General features: G+C 44.1%; 1 protein-coding gene across 1 annotated transcript in view; it reads left to right on the top strand.

The window, feature by feature from the left end:
• Positions 1 to 15,988: 15,988 nt before the first annotated feature.
• C5H10orf67 (chromosome 5 C10orf67 homolog) overlaps positions 15,989 to 25,289 on the top strand; it is a 130,021-nt gene continuing 120,720 nt past the window's right edge. Inside the window, exons 1-3 of the mRNA XM_066233060.1 lie at positions 15,989 to 16,014; positions 20,560 to 20,680; positions 24,023 to 24,166. Coding sequence (XP_066089157.1) covers positions 15,989 to 16,014; positions 20,560 to 20,680; positions 24,023 to 24,166 — 291 coding nt within the window. The remainder of the gene's footprint in view (positions 16,015 to 20,559; positions 20,681 to 24,022; positions 24,167 to 25,289) is intronic.

The raw sequence follows: 25,289 nt of genomic DNA on the forward strand, positions 1-25,289 counted from the left end.
CACCAGCCAGACAGAGAGGCCAGAGGTGTTTGCCCAATGTTCTGAAGCAGTGATTTTCACGAGGTGTGCAGCAGGAATTTTTAAAACATGATATACCGGATTGTTTAGTTAGGGGCACTGGCCTTTTTCCTTAGATTGTCAAATAACAAAATGACAACAGCTAACACAAGAACCATCTAGTTTGAATGAGTCAAAATTATACCTATTTTTTTTTTTTGTCAGATTGGCAACAAGTATGTTTTTTGGTGTGCTGCAAAATTTTAATTTTAGTTATTAGCTTACCTGTCCCGTGAGATGGAAAAGGTTAAAAATCAGTTCTAAAGCAAGTAAGTTTCAGAGCCACTGGGTGTTTTTTTTTAAATATTTACTCCGAAGCTTAACAGATTGCCACTCAAAACCACCAATGAATTCAACATGTGATACAAGAAGCTTGCATTTACTCTGACAAATGCTTTGACAGGACCAATCCAGTTGTTTTAGGTGAGAGTATGATCTGGAATGAACAATTTTGTAAGGAATACACCTGAGAAATAGGTGTAAGTAACTGACAAGAAGAGAACTATGGAGTTAATAGCTTCACAAACAGGTGTGCGCTCTCTCTCTCTCTCTCTCTCATGCCTATGCCTTTCCCACTCCACTTCCCCCAGGTGCGTTTTCCTTGCCTGTCTCTCCCCTAAGCTCCACAGGCCCTTCTTTTGCCTCTGTAACCTGTTTCCTGAGCCCATACAGTCCAGTTGGCTCACTTTTTCTAAGGCTCTCTTCTTCTACATCTGTAACTTTCTAAATAAACTTTTGTGTTCTTTTTTTTTCTAAATAAACTTTTGAAAAAAGATATCATTACATGGTCTCTTAGACACTGACATCTGAACCTTTTTGATATGCTATCAGGGGTTTCAAACAAAGGTTCTGTTCAGTATCTGTTTTTGTAGGATGGTGTAACTATGCAGTTCATATCAGTCAACAAACATCGCACAGTGCTGACCAATGAATCATGAAATCTACTGTTAAATTTCCCTCCTCAGTTTCAAAACACTCATTTAGAATTGCATTAGTAAAATAGCCAATAGCTTATTACATCTTTTCTCTATCTTGGCCCAGTTCTAAACAGATTTTATTTTAACATGTAATTGTACTTTTTCTTTTCTGTGTGTGTTACAGGAACAACTCTTTTATTTTTTTTTTAATTTTTTTCTTGACATATTTTTTTTAATTTTTTAATTAATTTTAATGGGGTGACATTAATAAATCAGGGTACATATGTTCAGAGAAAAAATCTCCAGGTTATTTTGACATTTAATTATGTTGCATACCCATCACCCAATAATTGTACTCTTTATATTTAAATTTTTATATGAATTGTGGTATAAAATAATCACTTAAGAAAAGACAGTTTGGGCAGGTAGCTCTGTTGGTTAGAGCGTCGACCTGATAAGCCAAGGTTGCAGGGTTGATCTCAGGTCTGGACACATTCTAGAATCATCCAGAGAATTCGTGAATAGGTGGAACAACAAATGGATGTTTCTCTCTATGCCTTCCTCTCTCTTTAAAATCAGTAAATAATAGGAATATTTTTAAAATAAAATTAGTACAATTTATAGTTACATACATTTATTTAAAATATTTTGAGGCCCTGGCCAGTTGGCTCAGCGGTAGAGCGTCGGCCTGGCGTGCGGGGGACCTGGGTTCGATTCCCGGCCAGGGCACATAGGAGAAGCACCCATTTGCTTCTCCACCCTCCCCCCTCCTTCTTCTCCGTCTCTCTCTTCCCGTCCCGTAGCCAAGGCTCCATTGGAGCAAAGATGGCCCAGGCGCTGAGGATGGCTCCTTGGCCTCTGCCCCAGGCGCTAGAGTAGCTCTGGTCTCCACAGAGCGACGCCCCGGAGGGGTATGCCAGGTGGATCCCGGTCGGGCGCATGCGGGAGTCTGTCTGACTGTCTCTCCCTGTTTCCAGCTTCAGAAAAATACAAAAAAAAAAAAAAAAAAAAAATTTTTATTACATAATAAGCTTTTCCTAAGTAAACTTAGAAGTTAGAGTTCAAAAATAAAAATCTCCATAGAGTAAAAGTAACTTTTTCTTCTCTGTTCATATCTCCAAAGGAAAACAGCCTTCAGAGAAGATTACTTGGCCATTGGTTATGCTTATGGTTTGCTTTTTGGGCTTTTTCTCTTTGTGTTTAAATGTAAGAGTGGTGATCATTGCTACAGTGATTTCCTATTTCTATTTTGGGCTTTTAATATCAAAATAACTTCTCTTTCACATAGTTATTATAAGGAAGAGAAGAAACTATTTTGTTTTCCTATAGACAATATATTGAAATGGAAATGTAGTTGTAATGCCAGGTGGCCAAGGCCAGGCAGGTTCACATTGGATTAGGGAAGACGGTAGAAAAACTGTGGAGCCGGAAAGTGTTGGGCCATTACCATTTAGTAAAGTCTCACAAACGAGGGCCAGCACACAGACAGGGGAAACCGCCTCTCAGGCAAAAAAACAAACAAACAGCAAAATGGCCCCTCACAGTGGCGGGCAGGCAATCCGCCATCGCAATCCCCCTGAGCACAAGCCCCATGCCATAGACCCGTGGCACTGCCACATGCTCACGCACTAATCAGGCCAAGTGCTTGTAGCCTGTAAACCAGTGAGCAAGCCTAACACAGCTGCCCCACAGTAGTATACTCAGTTCTAAAACAGGCAATGACATATTGATGATATTAGAACAGGTGTCTTCTATGAACTGTCAGTGAGTGACACATAATTTAAAACAAAGGATGAGCAATAGTTTCACAATGAAAAATTTCTTATTATTGTGGAAACTTAGTAAAAAATGAATTTCACGCTAGACGATATAATTTAAACATCTTAGTTTAAGCTAACATCTTAGTTCTGACCTTCATATTAAATAGAAATGTTGGCCTGTTTAATCTCTGCAAGTAAATTTTTGTCCACAAACACCTTTGTCTGTGGTGAAGTGGCAGGTACAGGCAATTCATCAGGCTGCCTGCTTCCTTCTTATTATGGCTTTGCTCTCAGAGCCCAGGGCTAATGCAATTCTAAATGAATGTTTGTGTTATGGTCATCCTTACGAGATGGGTGCACTATTTTTCATCCTCCCTGGAGGTGAGCTTTAAGCATAGGGCAGGAGGCCACGAAAGCAAGGGACACCGCCCTACGAACTACAGGTGTTGCCCGACAGCAGGAATCCCCAGCCCACTCATGGACCTCACAGGAGGCTGCATTCAGAGCCTTGGATGAAGAGCCGGCACGAAGAATTGGAGGTGGTGGGATGTCACAGGATTATCTACAGGAGTTCAGCTTTCTGGGGACATTTCAGCGATGGCCTTGCTCATGAGTGTCCAGGAAGAGAGCACCTCCTCGAGAGGCCCTGACTTGTGGCAGGCAGTGGAAGACGCACAGGAGGTGACTCCAGAGCCTGCCCAGAAGTACCCTCCCCCGCCCCACCCCCATCCACAGATTCCTGGCCCCGCCCGTTCCCTAGGAGTCTCCATGGTAACGGACAGGGGTTCTCGACTAACACTCCCTCCAGACCAAATCCGGCCTGGAGTCTCCTGGCCCTGCAGCTAAGTCCGGGAATCCATGGAGAGCTGGGACAACGAGGCCGAGGAGCCAGACAGCGAAGAGTGCCTGAAGATCCTCGAGGACCTCCAGTCCGCTACTGAGCAATTCCGGATCAACCCCAGGTGACCAGGGTGTGTGGGGTGGAACCGCCCGACGGCACTGCGGCACCGGCACTGCCGCCCCGCGTTCCCAGCCACTGGGCTGCTGTTTGGATTTCTTAAATCTGTTACTGTACACTAAGAGCGCGGACTCAAGCCAGGAAGCCTGAGTTCAATCCTGACGGCCCTCTTTCAGAGCCCATGAGTTGGGCAGAGGACTTCTCCGTGCCTTAGGCCCCCATTGGAAAACAGCCATGATCATGATAAAGAGTGCCTACTCCATAATTCACGGTGAACATGTAATAACTTATACTGGTTAACGTGTTTAGAAGAGTGCCATATATAGTACCAAATATTTATTCTTTGATCTTTTTTTATTTCTTAGTTTTTATCTTTCACATTCCTTCTTTGCCTCCTCTTTTCCAGTTTTGTTTATTTGAATAATGCTGATGTTTCTGGAAAAAAGTAATCCTTTTTAAACCCTTCAAAATCGGTAGGTGGCCAGCAACAGATTAGCCTCTGCTAACACTTACAATTCTCTAAGACAGGCATCCCCAAACTGCAGCCCGCATGCGGCCCCCTGAGGCCATTTATCCGCCCCTTCCCCCCCCCCACCGCACTTCCGGAAGGGGCACCTCTTTCATTGGTGGTCAGTGAGAGGAGCACTGTATGTGGCAGCCCTCCAACGGTCTGAGGGTCAGTGAACTGGCTCCCTGTGTAAAAAGTTTGGGGACCCCTGCTCTAAGACAAGGGCCACATGGTGCCAGATGGCCTAGCTTAGAGGCTGGCCCCTAGAAAAAAAGAGTCAGAAAGAGAGAGAGACCACAGCTGCACTGGCCCAGAGGTCAGAGGCTGATCCGGTGAGCCTGTGCTGCCAAGCTGCATCTCCCCATCTCAACTGTATTAAGTGGGTGCATATTTGTTGAAGTGATCAGAGTACTCACACAGGGCCTGGTTTCCTGGTGATTGCAAAAGGCTCATCTAGGCAGTGGCGTGGGGTGAGCACCCTCAGCACAGTATCTAACCTGTTCTGGTTGTTTGCTGATAAGAATGACTTCCTGCCCTGGATTCCGTGGCGTTCTGTGGCAGGCAGTTCTCCAACAAAAGGCAGCTGCTGGGCTCAGTGAACACTGACAATGCCAGGTGCTCAGTGAGTGTTGTGCTGCCTGAACAAAGGAACGACTGATGCCCATGTTCATTTCTCTCTGCCCACAGTGCTAGGGGGCTGTGTTGGTGCCTGGTGAGTGTGTGAGTGGGAGAGGACCCAGAACTGACTGCAGTGCTGGGGTTAAGGCAGTTAGGTACTGTGGAGACAGCAGTCTACTGATGGACAAAAGCTCTGCGTTTGTGAAGTTTACATTCCAGTCAGGCAACCAATGACAGACAAGCAAACTATGTAAGTTAGGTGGTGGTAAGTGCTGAAGAAGCAACAGAACAGGAGGGAGCAGAGGGAATCGTGTGAAGTGTAATTTTAGAGAACACTGTCAAGGAAGGCTTGGCCAAGATGACATTGTGTGCAGATTGCTAGCTTGAGAGGGAGCCATGTGGATATACCAGGACAGAGTTTTCCAGGCAGAGAACAGGAAGCAGGAAGGAGTGGGCCTGGGTGTTCTGGGACCATCAAGGAGGATGATGTGGCTGCAGCAGAGTGAGGGGACAGCAGTGGAGATGAGGTCAGAGGTTAAGAGGATAGTGCCAGATGGTTTGAGACCTAGATCATTATAAGGAACTTCAGCTTTGACTTTGAGGTGATATGATCTGTTTTTTCAGTATCACCAAGTGTTGGGCAGATAAAATGTATTATGTTCACTTTGTTAAAAATAGGTGCTGCCCACGTGAGGCCATCGCCCAGGTGATATTAATGTGTGTTGAGAATCCTGGTAGCCTGGGGCTTGGTTTTGGGATTAAGCCTTTCCCACCCTTTTTTGATGTGGGGTGGTACAATCCAATCATGCCTCAGAGAAGTGACTTTGTATTAGAGACTTCCCTATTTTGTATATTGGATTAGAGGTTGTGAAGCTACAATATAAAATGGGGGCAAAACGGGAGCTTGCTCTCTTGGTTCCTGAGATTATCATTAGAGGAGAGAGCAGAGCAGAGAGCAGAAGGAGGCCATGTGGAGTAGGCCAGGAGAAGCAGCCAAGATGGCGGAGTGCTGAGTGAGATGCCAGTTTGTGTAGAGTTTGTATCTGGAATAAGGAAGGAGATGGGGAACAGAGGTGAATAAGTCTGGTGGGCTGGAAACCTTTGATTCTAGGAAACTCGGATAAGTCAGTAGCTTTGTGAGCACTGAATGTGACTGGGTTTTGGAGCCCAGTGTATGTTTTTGCTTGCCTGCCGAGTGCAAGCTAGGATTAAAGACTATGGCCCATCAGTTTTTGGCTCCGTTGTTTCTTTACCGACTGTCCGAATCCAATGCGAACCTGCATGGGCTGGGCTGCTCTGATGGTGGCCTGGCCGTGCCTGCTGGCTTTACACCAAGCAATTCTCCAAATTCTCAGTGAAGACTGACTGGGTGTCCTATAGTTTAACTCAGTTCTGACAATGTCTACCTGGAGACAGCATCAGATCCCACAGGTTCAGGGCTCCACAGGACTGCCCTTCTTCCCTTCCGATGTCAATTGCAAATTCAGGTTGTCACTTGTGCTTCTGACCACCAGCTATAAATTGGAGGTTCCTGTGACCCCTTCCACAGGTTTGATTATCTTGCTAGAATGGCTCGCTAGCTCAGGATATCAGCTTTCTTACTAGGTTATTTGTTTACTACAAAGAATATTATAGGATACATATGAACAACCAGATGAAGAGACATAGGTTGAGGTCCAGAGGGTCTTAAGCACTGGAGTTCCTGTCCCTGTGGAGTTTGAGGTGAACCACCCTCTCTGCACATGGACACATTCCTGCTCACCAATTTGTAAGCTCTCTGAACCCCATATATTAGAGATTTTATGGGGAGGCTTTATCATATAAGCAAGATTAGTCAAGTTCGTGCTTTTCGTGATTGGTTCAACCTCCAGCCCCTTTCTGGAGGTGGGAGTGGGGAGTGGGACTGAAAGGGTCCACCCTCTGATAATAACTGGTTCCTCTAACAACTGCCCCGCCCTTCAGGGTTTTCCAAGAGTCACCTCGCTAACAATCTCAGGTGTTGTTGAAAGGAGTTTTGTTATGAATGACTAAAGATACCCTTTCCATGCTGAAGCTATTTTAGGAACTGAGGACAAAAGAGCAAATATTATAACAAAAGATGCTCCCATTGCTCTTCTGGTTTGGGAGCTGTGAGGCATTTGGGAGCTGTGAGGCATGAAGACCAAAATATATATTTATTTTAAATCACACTATCACTGATGGGAAGCCATGAGGGGGTTGGAGCAGAGGAATGACATGATCAGACTAGTCTCTTAACAGGATTTCTGTGGTTGCTGTTTTGATAATATAATGAAGATAAGGGCTGAAACAGGAAAAAAAGGGGGGGTTGTAGGGGAGGAAAATAACTTTTTCTCAGCCCTTCTCAGTTCTTGGCTGAAACACCCACTCCCTCCCACACCCCCATTGTAGAAGACAGATTAACAGGAGAAAAACAAGTTTCATAACATATATACCTCCTGTATACATAGGAGATACCTAGAAAAACTAAGTCCCTGAAATAGTTGAAGTCACAATCTTAAATACCAGCTCCAACTAAAGATAAAATAAAATGTTATGGGAGGTTACCAGGGAAAGCATAATAAACCAGGGCAAGGCTTGTCATGCAGATTTAAGTCAGTGCTGTTGGGCAGATAAAATATATTATGCTCACTTTGTTAAAGATGGTGCTGCCCATGAGGAGGCGTCGCCCAGGTGATATTAATGTGTGTTGAGAATCTTTGTTGCCTGGGGCTTGGTTTTGGGATTAAGCCTTTCCCATCCTTTTTGATGTGGGGTGGTACAATCCAATCATGCCTCAGAGAAGTGACTTTGTATTAGAGACTTCCCTATTTTGTATATTGGATTAGAGGTTGTGAAGCTACAATATAAAATGGGGGCAGAACGAGAGTTTGTCTCTTGGTTCCTGAGATTATCATTAGAAGAGAGAGCAGAGGAGAGCAGAGAAAGGCCACGTGGAGGAGGCCAGGAGAAGCGGCCAAGATGGTGGAGTGCTGAGTGAGATGCCAGTTTGTATAGAGTTTGTATCTGGGATAAGGAAGGAGATGGGGAACTGAGGAGAATAAGGCTGGTGAGCTAGAAACCTTTGATTCTAGAAAACTCGGATAAGTCAGTAGCTTTGTGAGCACTGAATGTGATTGGGTTTTGGAGCCCAGTGTGTATTTTTACTTGCCCGCCGGGTGCAAGCTAGATTAAAGACGATGGCCCACCAGTTTGTGGCTCCGTTGTTTCTTTACCGACTGTCCGAATCCAATACGAACCTGCATGGGCCAGGCTGCTGCTGTGATGGTGGCCCTGGCCCTGGCTGCTGGCTTTACAAGTGCCTTCTCCGTGAATCAGATCCTTCCCCTGTCATCTAGTCATCCTTCTCTTTCTGGTAGAGGGAAGGAGACCCTTAAAATGAAGAGTTCCTTTATGAATTAATTTCTGTTACAAAAGGGCAATCTCTCCTGTTTTCAGAGCTTTACCTATGTCTGCAGTTTCTCAAAATAATAAACTCAAAATAATCCTTATGCCAAAGGCATATTTCAGGGTGCCATCTTCTACTACCCTTCTAGTCTGCAATTCCAAACAGAGCTCTGGCTATATCAGCTTGGGAGTAATTGGCATAAAGATGGATCTGACCAAGCTGGGAGACTTGTTCAGATAACCTAGGAAGTGAGCATATAAAAAAGTCTCTTTCAGCGCTGGGGCACATCAAAGTTGAGTTCTTAGAAGAGAAAAAAAGAGAAGCAATATTTTCCTTATTTAATATTGTACACTACACTGAAAGTCTAGCACACCTAATGTTACCCAATGTGTGCTTGACACTTCAAAAGGCCAAAGCTCAAAACATCAGAACATGAAGGAAACATTTTTTTAAAGATTTTATTTATTCATTTTAGAGAGGAGAGAGAGAGAGAAATAGAGAGAGAGAGAGAGAGAGAGAGAGAAGCGGGGAGGAGCAGGAAGCATCAACTCCCATATGTGCCTTGACCAGGCAAGCCCAGGGTTTCGAACTGCTTTATCCACTGTTCACCACAGGTCGATGCTTTATCCACTGTGCCACCACAGGTCAAGCGGAAACATTTATTGATGGAGAAGGCACCAATTGAGAAGCTGGGAGACTTAATAGTGCCTCAAATTTACCTTGGAACTTCGTCATTTATGTTAAAGGGGCATCAGCACTGGTTCTTCCTGGACAACGAACGTTGCACTTCTGAAAGGGTTCCAGTGTTAAGTTCTGATTTGTTCCTGTCCTTTTGGTTTTGAAGAGGAGTTTGGTTCCCAGGGATGAGACTTTGGTTCCCAGGACAGCAGTTGGAGGTCAAAGTTCTCTCCTCTATATAAGCTTTGGCTGCCTGACTTGTGGTTTTGGAGTGTTGTCTTTGAAAAGCAACTCTGTGTCTTGTTAAATAAGAAAGGACCATTTTGAGCTGGTTCTGTGATTAGACTAAGGCCAAATGCTTTCACTCATTCATTAATGAGTATTTATAACGATAGACTGGTCTGGGATTCAATGAGACATATCATTGCGTTCTACTAGTAAATATTCATTGATCTGTTTTCTATAATAAATTAACACATTAATTTGTATCTAGTTTATTCAAAAATTATAATTGCTATCTTTCTGAGTCTATATTTTCTGCACAACAACATAGCTATTACTCAGAAATCAAACTGCTGAGACTATAAATAAGAACTGTGTAGGAAACAGCTAAATTTGTTGTGATGTGGATTTCCATTCTAGACAGCAGGGTTGTCATCTATAAATAGAGACACTGGGATTTAATGAGAAACTAAAAATGAACTTCATGTTTCACTTAGATTCTGAATGAGCCATATCTTTCTGAATCAGTCGTACAGTAAGTTCAGATACAAGGGACCTAAGAGCCTCAGGCCTGTTCTCACTAGGGATGGAGAACAGGAACCTGTCACTCCAGGCTTATGATGTTAGATGAGTTATTTATTCTCTTTGAACCTCAGTTTCCACATCTTCAAAACAAGTTAATATTTCTCTTAAGAGATTATTGGGAGGATAACCTGAGGGGAAAATGTGTGCTGATACATATATCTTTTTTTTTTAAGTGAGAGGAGGGGAGATAGACAGATTCCTGCATGCGCCCCTACAAGGATACATCCGGCAACCGTCAGTGCTCACTATCCTCAGCCCCCCCCCACCCCGGGGCCAATGCTCAAACCAATTGAGCCACTGGCTCTGGGAGAAGAGGGAGAGAAGGAGGAGAGTGTTGGGCAGATAAAATATATTATGCTCACTTTGTTAAAGATGGTGCTGCCCACGTGGAGGCCGTTGCCCAGGTGATATTAATGTGTGTTGGGGGCGGGCTGTGGGCAGGCAGCAGAATCCTTGTAGCCTGGGGCTTGGTTTTGGGATTAAGCCTTTCCCACCCTGTTTGATGTGGGGTGGTACAATCCAATCATGCCTCAGATAAGTGACTTTGTATTAGAAATTTCCCTATTTTGTATATTGGATTAAAGGTTTGGATTTCTACACTATAAAATGGGGGCAGAACGGGAGCTTGCTCTCCTGGTTCCTGAGATTAGCAGAGAGGAGAGAGCAGAGAGCAGAGAAAGGCCACATGGAGGAGGCCAGGAGAAGCAGCCAAGATGGCAGAGCGTTGAGTAAGAAGCCAGTTAGTGCAGAGTTTATGCAGGGAGAAGGAAGGAGATGGGGAACAGAGGTGAATAAGTCTGGTGAGCTAGAAACCTTTGATTCTAGGAAACTCGAATAAGTCAGTAGCTTTGTGAGCACTGAATGTGAGTGGGTTTTGGAGCCCAGTATGTGTTTTTACTTGCCCGCCGGGTGCAAGCTAGGATTAAAGAAGACGGCTCATCAATTTTTGGCTCCGTTGTTTCTTTACCGACTGTCTGAATCCAATGCGAACCTGCATGGGCCAGGCTGCTGTGATGGTAGCCCTGGCTACTGGCTTTACAGAGAGGAAGGGGAAGAGAAGCAGATGGCTGCTTCTTATGTGTGCCCTGACCTGGGATCGAACCTGGAACTTCCGGACACCAAGCCTACATATATTGTTAAACAGATTTAAGCCTGAGCCTTCTTTGTTGAGTTTCTAAAGACTGAATCACTGTAGGGCCAGTGGCCACCGACAATAAAGAAACAGTGGGACCAAAAAATGGTGGGCCATTCCTTTATTAAAGTTTCACACTGGTCCATGAGCAAACAGGTAGGGAAAACACTTTCCTTTCATTCAGAGCTCCCAAAGCCCTGATGCCTTTTCAGGTTCCGCGACCAGAAGAATCTTCTGCAGTTTCTCCTAGAATCAAAAGCCTCACCAGTCTCAGTGGAGCTCCCAAAGCCCCTCTGCTCTGGTTCCACATCTGCACACCATGTCTCTCTCTCTCTGCAAAACTGGCTTCTTCTTCAGCACTCTGCATTCTCTCAGCTCTCCCTGCAAAACTGGCTGGGCCCACAAAGACCCCTCCTCCAGCAAACATTAGCAAAACAATGGCCCCTCCCAAGCAGGAATGCAATCCCAATTTACAAGTGGCTGCCCAGCATATTTTTTAACAACAAAAGTGAGCAAACTCAAAAAATATAAATTTTACAAACTCATTTGCCCAACAATCACCTGGCTCTTCCTAGGAAAGAGAGAGAGAGAGAGAGAGAGACCTCCTTACTATAAGGTATTTTCTACCTAGGAAGAAAGAAGGACATAGCCACCAAGTGTGGACAAACAAAAGCTTTATTTAGAGTGCTCCCGGGCGAGGTTCACTGGTCCACAAGACAGTGGCCAGGGAAGTCACACCTGGGGGGGGGGGTAATTTATAGGTTGGTAGGGTGGTGGTGGGTGGCAAAATTTCATTGGCTGACAGACAGTTGTTCTTTTTCAAAATGCTCCTGGGCCATTTCTTTTGGCGGGCATGGGTGTGGGTGGTTCCGGCCCAAGACCCTGACCTGGTCTCCATGTGACTTTCCCCCATTGCCAACCGACCTCACATCCCAACCTTTTGTGTTAGATAGGGGCACCACTATTCGCTATTCATCTGGCTACTTCCTGCTGGTTAGGGGTGTCATGGGGAAGGGATGTCAGAAGGAGGTGGCACTGAGGGGAATTACATATATGGGTGTAGGAGCATCTGGTTAACCACGACTTGAGAAACCTCACAGATGCTGCCCTATAAGACTCTAAAAAAAAGAGGAGCAAACATGAGTAATATGCTGATAATTAGCATCCTAGTACCTAGGATAGGGGCAATCCAGGTGAGGATGGTTGACTGCCACCAGGAGTTAAACAGGTTGTAGGAAGAGAGATCCTTGCGCAGTTTCTCTTGCAGAGAGTTGAGAACATTGATGTTTTCTTCCATCAGGCCAGTCTCATTGATATAGTAACAGCATTGCTCCCGGCTTTAATTCACTCTGGGAGCAGGTTCCCGGTGGGAGGGACAAGAGTAACAGGAGGATCTGCAGGGCCCAACCTTTTGGTGAGCCGAAGATGGGTGGGGCCCAGTGGTTCCAACTGCCAGCAGTCTTGCATGGGGGGCAAGCTTGAGGCGAGAGAGATGGTACCTGTTGAAATCCATGGGAGTCCTAAAGACCTGAGTAACAGACTTTATTGAAAGGAAGAAAGGAACCCTGCCGGGCACTTCTCCGGGGTAGAAGAGCGCAGGTTACAGACTAGGGGCAAGTTATATAGTGTTTGGGAGAGCCTGAGGGGATACTGAGGCAAAAGTCCTGATATGTCCGGAATGCTCCTCCTTGGGGGGCTTTAAGCATGTGGGTGTTGAATCAAAAGTCCTGGTATATCTGGAGCCCCTCCTTGGGGCGGCTTGTCAGCTTCTTGGAATTCCTCTGTCTCAGGGGCGATAGGCCAGTAAGGGTGAGGTCTGACAGATAAGCGGAACATCAAGAAGGCAGTTTGGAATACACATATCTATCAGTACCAAGGTGTTTGCCCTAGGAGCTTGGCTGCGGTAGGAGTAGTCAGTATTACCATATGGGGTCCCGTCCACCTGGGCTGTAGGGAGCCGGGCTGGAGCTCCCTCAGAAGAACCGTGTCTCCTGGCTGGAGGGGAACCATTGGGTGTGCTTCATCTGGACCCCTTATGGGAGGAAGGGTCTGGTCCGCGTGTTCCCTGAGAAGATGGCAGAGTAAAGATAGAAAGGGGAGGTATGTGGCAAGAGGAGGGGGGTTGACAGGTAAGTTGTGATTGATTAGGAATGGTCTACCATAAACCAGCTCAAAGGGGCTGAGTCCAGTGGGTTTTCGCGGGGTTGCTCTGATTCTGGTAGTGCCAGGGGGAGGAGGTTCAGCCAGGAGAGTCTGGTCTCTATGGAAAGTTTGGTTAGCTGATTCTTCAGGATGCCATGGGCCCTTTTCATCTTACCTGCTGATTGAGGGTGAAAGGGTATGTGGAGTCTCCAGGTAATGTTGAGGGAGGTGGCAACCTGCTGGACTATTTGGGCAGTGAAGGCCAGGCCATTGTCTGACTGGATGATAGCAGGCAGTCCAAATCGCCGGATGATACGTTCAGCAAGAATGGAGGCAACAGTATCTGCCGTCTCTCGAGAGGTAGGAAAGGCTTCTACTCAGTCTGCCACCTGCAGCATTACCCTGGGCTTGGCGAGGGTGATGGGAGTCTTCGAGTCCGGGCGGCATCAGTCATCCATGAGACCGAGAAGTTTGAGTGATGGGCCCGCCTGGCTGGGTTGGCCTCCCATTCGGGTGGCTTGTCCTCCGCATGGGGACGCCGAGAAAGAGCCTGTTACCTGAAGGGGGCAATCGCTCCGCCAGTGACCGGGCTGCTTGCAGTCAGGGCAGGGCTTAGTGGGCAGCCTCAGGCAGGGGCACTGCTGGGCCCAGTGACCCTCTTTGCCACATTTAAAGCAAACTCCTGGTGGAATTCCTCTTTGCAACCCAGACTTGTGTTGGGCACCTCCTGTGCCTTGCCCCTGTTGCTCTGTCAGCCTCAGGGCTGCCACAAGAGCCTGGGTTTGAAGTATTACCTTCTGCTGCATGTGGGCCTGGTGAGCAGCCTCGGCCTTTTCCTCCTGACCATTAAAAACTTTAAATGCCATGTTCATCAGTTCTCGGGTAGGGGTTTGGGGGCCCTCTTCCGCCTTTTTAAGTTTCTTTCAAATGTCTGGGGCCGATTGGGAAATAAAGTGAGTAGCTAATACAGTGGCCCCGGCATTGGAGGCAGGGTCTAGACCAGGGGTCCCCAAACTTTTTACACAGGGGGCCAGTTCACTGTCCCTCAGACTGTTGGAGGGCCGGACTATAAAAAAAACTATGAACAAATCCCTATGCACACTGCACATATCTTATTTTAAAGTAAAAAAACAAAACGGGAACAAATACAATATTTAAAATAAAGAACAAGTAAATTTAAATCAACAAACTGACCAGTATTTCAATGGGAACTATGGGTTTGCTTTTGGCTAATGAGATGGTCAATGTGCTCCTCTCACTGACCACCAATGAAAGAGGTGCTTCTTCCAGAAGTGCGGCGGGGGCCGGATAAATGGCCTCAGGGGGCTGCATGCGGCCCGCGGACCATAGTTTGGGGACCCCTGGTCTAGATGGATATAGAGGACCATAGCGTCAGTGAGGCGGTTCAAAAAGAGGGCCGGGTTTTCCTCAGGCCCTTGAGTGATTTCTCTTAATTTGTCATAGTTAGCTACCTTTTGTGCTGCATTCTGCATGCCAGCTATGAGACATTCAATCATTTGGTCTCATGGCCTACTACCTGTTTGTCCCATCTGGTTATCCCAGTTGGGGTCCGTGTCGGGGACCGCCTGTACTCCAACTGGCATTTGGTCGTTTGTGAGGCGAACCTGATGGGCATGAGTTCGTGCCACTGTCTGGATTTGGTCCCATTCGTCGGGGGTAAGGGTAGAAGACATGATAACACAGAGATCATGCCAAGTGAGGTCATATGCCTGAGTGAGATATTGGAATTCCTTGGTATAGGCAGTAGGAGTGGAAGAGTAGGAGCCTAAATGCTTTTCGATTGCAGACGGATCAGAGAGGGAAAAAGGAACATGAACCCGAACAACTCCTTCCACTCCGGCCACCTCGTGGAGAGGGCAGAGAAGGTGTCTCCCTCTTGTGGCTCAGAGTGAAATCTGGTGTGAGCACTGACAGGGGAGAGAGAGGGACTGGTATCTGCAGGTGAATGAGCAATGGGATCCAGCGAAGGAAGAGGAGGACCCCGATAGGGCGGAGGGGGTCATGCAGGAGGGGGAGAGAGTTCCTCAAGGGGGTCGGCAAAGGAGGAAAGATCAGGAGCAGAGGGTTTAGTTGAGGTTTCTCTGGCTAAAAGGACTTGTGCCATAGAGCAGACGGCACAGAGATTAGGACGGGAGCGCAAATACTAGAAGCCCTGAATGTAAGGGGTCTCTGACCATTTCCCAGTTCTCTGGTAATAGTTCCATAAATTGGTGAGGATGTTAAAGTCAAAAATCCCTTCAGGAGGCCACCTGCCTTGATTATCCAGTGGGTACTGTGGCCAGGCCACATCAGAGAAGAAGATCAGTTTCTTCTTCTTTAGGAAGGGAATCTATGTTTGAGAGATTCCGGATAAGGCACCCAGGGGTGTTTTTGAGTCAGGTTTAGATTCCTGTGCCCCCATGGCCACCCTCAGCCTTGAAGTGATCAGAGATGAGAATTGGCATCCTGCAACTCAATCTCTGGCCACCGGACAGTCAGGCAGAGTGGGAGTGTCCGGGACGTCTCCACGGGCACACATGCATTCAGAAAGGGTAGGAGGTCCCTGACACAGCTGTGATTATGGACAGGGAGTCTCGGAGTCAGAAAGAACTGAGGGGAGGCTGGAGGCAGGGGACTTACTGCACCATGTGCTACAGTGGGTGGGAGGTTGAAGGGCCCTGGTCTTCCTCGGAAGGGAAGGGGAGAGGAGCGGCCCTTGTGGACTCAAGTTCCTCCTGGGTTTCGGCACCAAATGTAAGGTATTTTCCACCAAGGAAGAAAAAAGAACCTAGCCACCAAGTGTGGACAAGCAAAAGCTTTATTTAGAGCACTCCCAGGCGAGGTTCACTGGTCCGCAAGACAGGGGCCAGGAAAGTTGTACAGCTTCTCCCGCCCCGGGAAGTAATTTATAGCGTTGGTAGAGTGGTGGTGGGTGGCGAAATTTCATTGGCTGACAGACAGTTATTCTTTTTTAAAATGTTCCTGGGCCATTTCTTTTGGTGGGTATGGATGTGGCCATTTCTTTTGGCGGGTATGGGTGTGGTCGTTTCTTTTGGTGGGCATGGGTGTGGCCGTTTCTTTTGGCGATCACGGGTGTGGATGGTTCCGGCCAAAGTCCTGGACCTCGTTCTCCATGTGACACTCCCCCATTGCCAGCCAACCAACCTCACACTTACAAATAGAGATTCCCTCACAAATGCAAATGTCTCTACAAAAGGGCAATTTCTACTCAGTTTGCAGAACTTCTCCTTGTGCCTCAGATTCTTAAAAACAACCAGCTCAAGATAATACTTATACCAAAGAGGCATATTCTAGGGTAGCAAATTCTGCTACCCTTCAACATGGAATGCTAAGAGACAAACCAGAGACTCTCCTGGGTTCCAAACATAGTTTTCCTGACTCCACTATTTACCAACAACCCACTTGGTAATCAGAAGCAGTCACTTTAGCTCCTGGGAGTGGCCACTTTCTCTGCCTTTGGTTAAGTGTTTTAGGTAAAAAGCATTCTTCCCTGGAAAACTAAGACCTCTAAACCAGCAGATCATAAAGATGTTGGGACAGGAAGCAACAATTTCAGGAGTGAATGATTAGGTGTATTAGCAAGAGTAGCCACCAATTCTACTTCTACTCCTTGATTTCTGGACCTATAGTGTGGGAGAGGGAGCATCACTACTGATTCAAAGTGTATCCTGTATCCTGTAAGAATGGGCTACCTCCTCTCATGGATTGGTCTCTCAACTGCCATAACTGAACCTTCAATAAGTTATTCTATCTTTCTACTAGGCCAGCTGCTACTGGCTGGGATACGTGATGCCAGTTCCACAGGCATGGGCCCATTGCTGCACTTTTTTTGCTATAAAATGAGTACCTAGATTAGGAGTGATGCTATGCACAGTGTCATGATGGTAGATGAAGAATTCTGTAATGTTTTAACAGATAATCAATGAATGACGGTTCTGGCAGATGCATTATGGTCAGGGAATGCAAATCCACACCCAGAATGTCTGTATCAGAGGGTCAATGTTATCAACCTGCCACCAGGTGGCTGGCTCTATCCACTTGTCGGTGAATACTGGACTGGGGACTCAGGACTGATCTATGCTGATCAGGCACTGAGTTGAGTGCTTGCTTCAGCCGGGCCTGCCCTGGTAAGGGGAAGACCATGTTGTTGAACTCCATCTTTGCCACCATAGCCGTTCTGTTTTAGCAGGAGGAATCATCACCTCCTCCTCCACAGGTGCTCACTGCAAACACAGCTCTGGAGAATGGCTTGCAGAAAGCTTGGTCAGGGCTTTCCATGCTTGGCATGCCCGGAACGTGCAGAGACACTCAGGCCCAAGATTTCCTCTCCTAACAGTACTGTGTTTGTGAGAAAAATATAGGCTCCTGCAATGAATTAAACCAAATCTAAAATACAGTCTTCTGTGGGAAAACACTATAAAATTTTTAATTGAAATGAAGGTGTACAGTACTGATGCTCCCTCCCCACCCAGACAGTACAGACTGCTGATGAGGTCTGTGATCAATGTATTTGGTGTTGTCACTGGGGAAGACCCAAGTCCATGGGGCTTCTCCCTCCTTGGTTCTTGTCATGTTCACAAGAAAGAATTCACGGGAGAGACAGGGTACAGCATTCAAGCAAAGCAATCAAGTTTATTAAGCAAAGCTCTATACTTAGCACAGGCACAAGCAGGCAACTCAGCTAGTCTGGGCACCCTGCCTTTGAGGGTCTTAGGAGTCACATATGCTTAGCTTCAACACTTTCTTTCCCCATTATTGGAACTAATGTATAGTGCAGGGGTCCCCAAACTACGGCCCACGGGCCGCATGCGGCCCCCTGAGGCCATTTATCCGGCCTCCGCTGCACTTCTGGAAGGGGCACCTCTGTCATTGGTGGTCAGTGAGAGGAGCATAGTTCCCATTGAAATACTGGTCAGTTTGTTGATTTAAATTTACTTGTTCTTTATTTTAAATATTGTATTTGTTCCCGTTTTGTTTTTTTACTTTAAAATAAGATATGTGCAGTGTGCATAGGGATTTGTTCATAGTTTTTTTATAGTCCGGCCCTCCAACTGTCTGAGGGACAGTGAACTGGCCCCCAGTGTAAAAAGTTTGGGGATCCCTGGCATAGGGTTTCAAGGCTCCCTTTCCCTGATATTGGGACTAACAGTGTTTCAAGGCCGTTTGAACATCTGGCAGGTTTGTTCTGGCAGATCTTAAGACTGCTGACTCCCTCCTTCAGTGGGTGAGATAAACTTACTTTCGTTCCCTTTCCCCTTTTGCTGCCCTGATAACTGTCTATCCTACCTAACAATGCATGTGAAAGATTAATTGAAAATTTAGTGGGATTAATTGCAAATATCTATTCTTAATATTAAAAAGGTTTTAAATTTTAAGTAACCTATCTTAGTTGAACACTGCTTATGCTTTAATAGTTTTCTTCAAACATGATGAAAAAATTATGATATTTTAAAACATAGTTGTGATAGTCATAACCAATACCACCACAGCATCAATAATGCTAACATTGCTTAAGGGCTTACTATGTGACACATACCATTCAGAGTACCCCTAAGTGTTAGCACACTAGTCCTTCTCATAACTCTATGAAATAGGCACTTTTATTTTCGTAAGAGGAAACTAAGGCACAAAAAGGTTAAGTGATTATGTAACATAACATAGCTAAAATATCAGCTAGAGTGCTTTCAGCTATGGGTGACAAAAACTCTCACCAGGTGCAGGTACATTTATAAAAGACATTACAAGAAGATTAGAAGTATGACAGGTTTCAGAGCTAGTTGAGTCAATAACTAACAAAGTCATTAGTCAAAATTATTTTCATCTTTTGAAAAGCTCATTATCTATGTCCTGGGTTTGCCCCTCTGCCTGGACTCCCCTGTGGTCACCAAATGACTGTGGCAGTTCTTGGCATCATTTCCACATGTGGCAATGTCCAGAGTCACAGAGGGATCCTCTCCCCTCGAACCCTTGTAAAGGACAGTAGCACAAACACTCTGTCTTCAGAGCTGGCACTGAAAAGTCTGGCAATTCAACTTGGGCCTTCATGGCTTTCTTTTTTTAGCTGATATTTTAGAAACTAATTGTGGTAAGTTTGATCAACCTCAGAAAGGAAGGCTACATCCAGAATATTGGCTTTCTTGTTACTGTGTGAAAGACCTGTCATTAAAGGTTGTGGGAAGAGTTTACAAATACATGGTCCTGGCCTGCTCAGATTTTTCAAGGATTGAAGTTGGCCCTGGATAGGTGGCTCAGTTGGTTAGAGCATCATCCTGATTGCCAAGGTTGTGGTTAGATCCCCAGTGAGGGCACATACAAGAATCAACCAATGAATGCATAAATAAGTGGAATAACAAATAGAACTTTCTTTTTTTCTTTCTTTCTTTCTTCCTTTCTTTCTCTCTCTCTCTCTCTCTCTCTTTCTCTCCCATTCTCTCTCTAAAATCAATTTTTAAAAAATTGCGTTTGAAAATCAAATACCATACATTTACATGATCTTCGCAAAGAAGTAGTTCCCACAGATTTTGGTTTTAGGACCTTTTAACGGTCTTAAAAATTATTAAGAACCTCAAAGAGCTTTAGTTTATGTTCTGTATACTCATAGTTATCATATTAGACCTATAAAAGAAGAAATTCATTTAATATAATGATCAATTCTGTGTTAATATAAGTAACATTTTAAAGAAAAACAAACTATTTTAAAAATAAACTTTTAAGAAACTAGCATCTTTTTTAACATTTTTGCGAGTCTTTTCAATGCCTGGCTTAATGAAAAACTAGCTGAATCTTATTCAGTCTGCAGTGCAGTCATATAACCTGTAGCCTCTGGAAGACCTCACTGGCCACTTAGGAGAAATATTAATTTTATTATGAAAATGATTTTGACCTTGTGGATTGCCTGAGTGTTTGGGAACCCCAGGAGTCCTCAGACCACACTTTGAGAACCACTATATTAAAGAACTTTTGCTTGATATGCCTGTGCATAATTCATAATGGTTTTAAGCAGTAACACATATAAACCAGTAGATAAGATATTAAAAAGAGGCTCATAAATTGGATAAATTAGTAGAGTGCTGGTGAAAACCCAGAGCAGAGGTTTCCTCAATCTTCATTTACTTACTATTTTTTATTTTGAGAGTACGTTTATTACTGCTGGGGACAGTGAAACAGGAAGGTTAGGATAGAAGAAACAGCAGGAGAGCCTAGGCGGGGCTGCTTTGGCTTTTTAGAACTGTTATAGGAAAGAAACGAGCCGTGCTGAGGGTACTGTCAGTTCACTGGAAAGTCAGAAGAAAATGAGGCCTTGGAGACAAGTTCTGGGGGTTAGCCCCAGACGAGCGGCTGCTGCCCTGTGCTCCCCTGGTTGGGAGTCTTATGTGGTCCCTCCGAGTTCAGGAGGCATGCCTGTCGGAGGAGGCCTGGGTGTGCTCCTGGGAGGGAGAGCGTGCCCTCAGAACCTTTAAAATACAATATAATTTACACAGAAATATACTCACTAACAAATATCTTCAAGGAAATATCTATTACATAAAGCACATTTAATCTCTCTTTTTTTCAGACTTACCATATCAGATGACTTGAAAGTTGGTTTTTTCAGCACAGACCATGCTACTCAAACTGAGCTCAGTGAAATTTTTCCATTGAAAGAGTTAAGCTCATCTACACAAAAGCTAGTGCAGGTAAGTCTAGATTAATTTGAGTCTTCTGAGTTAATTTTTAAAGTATTAATTGCCTTTATGTCTTTTTCCTTGACAAAATTGCAAATATTAAAATATTTTAAAACACTAGCATCTTTTGCAAACTGAATTGAATGACAGCTGTGCTTTTAAAAATCATCAATACGAACCACTACTTTTATGTATGTCATATTTATGTTGTGCTTATATGTGTTGTTTAGTGAGGTGTTTTGTAACTCTCTTTGGAATTCTTTTGATATCTGTGAACATTTTCTATGTACAATACGTTTTTTTAAATTGTAGAATATAGAGAATAATGTAACAAATACAACATATGGCTTTGTCAAATAGTTCCTTTGGGCATTGTTTGATTGTCAAGAAACAGAACATTTCATACATATTAGATATCAAGAGTTATTATTAAAATCCCTAGTCACTAAAACTGTCACACAGGGTAGTATGTTACTACTATAAATACTCTTAAATATTTTGCTTCTGTTTTTTTACTTGACAATAGTACCTGAAAATCATTTCGTATTGGTAATAGGATTTCCTCATCCAGTTCATAAGTACATCATATCAAAAATTGTGTATCATTTGTTTAGCTATCCCTCTGTTGATGGACATTTTAGTGGTTTCAAATCATTTACTCTGATAGTTCTATGCATACTCATATGCCAATAAATTTATGATGTAAATCCTGAAAAATGGAATTTCTGAGTCAATAGATGTATGCAGTAATCATTTGGAAGGATACTGCCAAATTGCCCAGCATAGGGATTGAACCGATTTACACTCCCACTGGTAACTTCTGAGGCTGTCTCTTTTCCTCCATAACTGCCAATTTTTTGTCTTTTTAAATGCCTTCAGGATAGTTGTATAACTGTATTCCCTTGCAACTAAGGATGTCCAGTTATTAAGTTCTATGAGTAGAATGTAGATGGAAATGTTACGTGGCAGCTTAAAGACACCGTTCACATGCACTACCACTTCCTCCTCCTCCTCTCCCTTCTTACCTCTCCCTCGTCCTCTCCCTCCCTTCCTTTTTATTCTCTCTCAGTTGTTGGTTGTGCTTTGGTCAGAGTCTGTAGAGTTTATAGTATCTGTTGAAGTCTGTGGTCCAGCAGGAGTTTGCTTGATCACACCAGGACCCCCAGGCCTGCCTTCTTCAGACAACCAGGCCACATGGGGCTGGTTCTTCTAAAGGCAAAGTCACCTCTGCTTGTTCATGCAATTTAAGGAGTTTTTTAAAACTTCACTTACTCTAGGATATATTTTTTAATGATTTCTCAACAAAGAATCTTTTATATGTTGATAGCATGATATAAAGAGAAAGGAATATGAATCAACGTCTATTCAAATCTGAGCCTTCCACTTTCTGACCACATAATGTAAGACTAGTTTAGTCACTTGACCTCTCAAAGTCTTGATATCCTAACCAGCAAAATAAAACCTTGCACAGAGTATGAGGATACTAAAATGAGATTCTTCCTAGGATGCTGATATACCAGGTACCAACTTCTAAAGTGAGTGGAATTTGCAAAGGGCATGTTGCATATCAGACCACTTGAATCAGGTCAAGGGTGATAAAGAAGTGGGGGGGCCAGGAAGTGAAGAGAAAAAATTGCTGAAGCAGTTTCATTAGAAAGCACTACTGCCATGCTCATTGTGGGGAAGAGGAAACGGAAGTGATCTTCCTCAACTGACAGCTAGTAAGGCAGCATCTCTGAAACTTGAAAGACACAGAGGTCTGGTGATTGGACCATGTATAAGGAAGCTAAAGTGGGCTGTGACAAAAAGACAGTAGCTAAGGTAGGATCAGTCTACACTCGAGTGGTTGAGGTGAGGGATATGTGAGGTGAGGACACATATCCTCACACATATCACTATGAGTGAGTGAGTAAGAGAGCAAAAGAAGAGGGCACACGCCAATGTGGGGTCATTCTGGGCCCTATCCAGTAGAGTGATCTAAAAGGACAGAGGGCCCCCAATATCAGGGAGAGGGAAAAGGAGAACTGATTCATAGGAGCTAAGGAGTAGCAATCATTGCCAGAGTAGAGAAGCATCTGCTTAGTTCACTACACATCCACAGGAGAAAGGTTCCTGTCAAGAGAGAGGGTCCTGATAATGGGAACCTCTAGAGAAGCTATGTCTGTTCCCAAGGGAAGAAGAGTTAGTTCTCTTGACATACCAGTTCTGGGGGAAGCCCCCCAACAGGAAGAAACAAGCATGCTCCTTCATTCCTTCTGCCTAGTCCATGTTGGAGACACAGTGACTGGAGTGTGGGAGGAGAGGTAAGAGCTCAAAAGTGACTCACACTCTTTCCCTTAAAGACAGGCAGCTGCCAACTACTGCCCTTAGATTGGAGTACAGAGAGAAGTCTTACCTATGAATGTAGTTGGAAGTGGTCATATTAACTCACAGCAGTCATATTCCAGATGTTGCTTTGAGACAGTAGACTTTCTGTACCCAAGAATGAAGGAAAAGTCATGGAATTGCTTGAAGTTTTCATTCAGGGCATGGTCAGATTACTTAAGAATACATTTTAAATGGATGGTGGGAAACAAAAATACATTGTGTTTTGATGATCACAAATGGTAATTAGTCAACATGCTGATTATATATTTAAGTGGTTGGCTAGTAGATTCATAACAAATGCCAATTTTGCCCACCTTTTCTGATTTGAAATTCACATCTTTTAAACTATACTTAATAAAAAACCCATAACTTTTGAGGTATAAGGGTCATAGTTAACATACACATTTTATTTCATCTGAGAGTAAATTGTTAGGAAGCTCCTCTCCCACATTTCATTAGCTTAGATTCCTTTAGCAGATTGATTGCAGTTACCAATATACACAATATTTGACAGGTAATCTTAAAAGGCTGGACGATCCCCTGACCAGGTACCAAATTCCCAGATCCAGGCATGGTGTTGCAATTTTAACACAAAGAACCCTTACTATCTACAACAGGGGTCCCCAAACTTTTTACACAGGGGGCCAGTTCACCGTCCCTCAGACCGTTGGAGGGCCGGACTATAAAAAAAAAACTATGAACAAATCCCTATGCACACTGCACATATCTTATTTTAAAGTAAAAAAACAAAACAGGAAGAAATACAATATTTAAAATAACAAACAAGTAAATTTAAATCAACAAACTGACCAGTATTTCAATGGGAACTATGCTCCTCCACTGACCACCTATGAAAGAGGTGCCCCTTCCAGAAGTGCGGTGGGGGCTGGATAAATGGCCTCAGGGGGCCGCATGTGGCCCGTGGGCCGTAGTTTGGGGACCCCTGATCTACAATAACGTTTGTTTGTTTGTTTGTTTGTTTTTTAGATTATTAAATCCTTTCAGCTAGATTTTGGGTTCTTGAAAGAATTGATTCAATTCAAGTTTGAGGACCGTCTTAAAGAAGAGTCTTTGAATCTCTTTACTGTTCTACATGACAGGATTCTAACAATTGAAAGACATTATCAACAGGTAGAAATTCTCTCATTTCCTTCATTTTGTGTGTAGATTGATCTTGTGCTTAGATATGTATTTACTACAGTTTTGAACTTAGCAACTTTAAGGGCAATTTAATTTGCATATATTGTGTTTCATATAATACCTACATAGGGCTACATATAGCCATATAATATATATAGTTTTACTATGTGTCAGGAACTTTTCTAAGTACTGTCTACAAATTTATTTACTCCTCACACAAACCTTATGAAGTAGGTACCATTATTTTTTTAAGTAGGTACCATTATTATCCCCCTTTTATAAATGAGGGAACCAAGGCACAGAAAGCTTAATTAACTTGATCAAAGTCATCAGTTTGAAACTGCCAAGTTTAGGTTCTAGGCCAGGTGCTTGAAATCTGGCTCTTAGCCACAATTTTATCTGATCTTATTTGTGCTTTAATGGCTCTTTTGGTGCCAAAGACATGAAAACTTAACTGCTTTAAGGAATTTCTTAAAATCATTGGTCATATTTATCTGTCATTATGAATAAACATCACTCTTATTTCTCTGTTATAAAATAAAAAACCCATCTCCACCTGTTGTTGACCATGCCATTCTATGTACCATGTTAAGCCTTTTGAATGCATTTCCTACGTAAGTCCCTTACCAGTCCTAAAATGTAAGTGCTGTTATCCCTGATCTACAAATTACAAACACGGAAACTGAGCTGCCAAGGTTAAGAAAGTAGTGTAAGGGTAGACAGGCAGTGAATGGCATAATACTGAAACCCAGTTCTGTCTGAATATGGACCCCACTGTTTACACTCTATGCTAGAATCAGCATTGGTGTCTTTTCCTAAATACGTACCCTATCCTTCATTGTCATACTAAACAGATGTGCTTAAATGATTGGGTTAATCAGAAAATAAGTAGTTTATGAGCATATCCCATTCAAAAATTAGTAGGACTAGAAGAGGGTATGAATTGCAAATAGATTTTACCACTTTTAAAAATCAGTTCTAGACCCTGGCCGGTTGGCTCAGTGGTAGAGCGTCGGCCTGGCGTGCAGAAGTCCCGGGTTCGATTTCCGGCCAGGGCACACAGAAGAAGCGCCCATCTGCTTCTCCACCCCTACCCCTCTCCTTCCTCTCTGTC

Source organism: Saccopteryx bilineata, chromosome 5 (assembly GCF_036850765.1).
Source record: "Saccopteryx bilineata isolate mSacBil1 chromosome 5, mSacBil1_pri_phased_curated, whole genome shotgun sequence".
Taxonomy (NCBI): Eukaryota; Metazoa; Chordata; class Mammalia; order Chiroptera; family Emballonuridae; genus Saccopteryx; species Saccopteryx bilineata.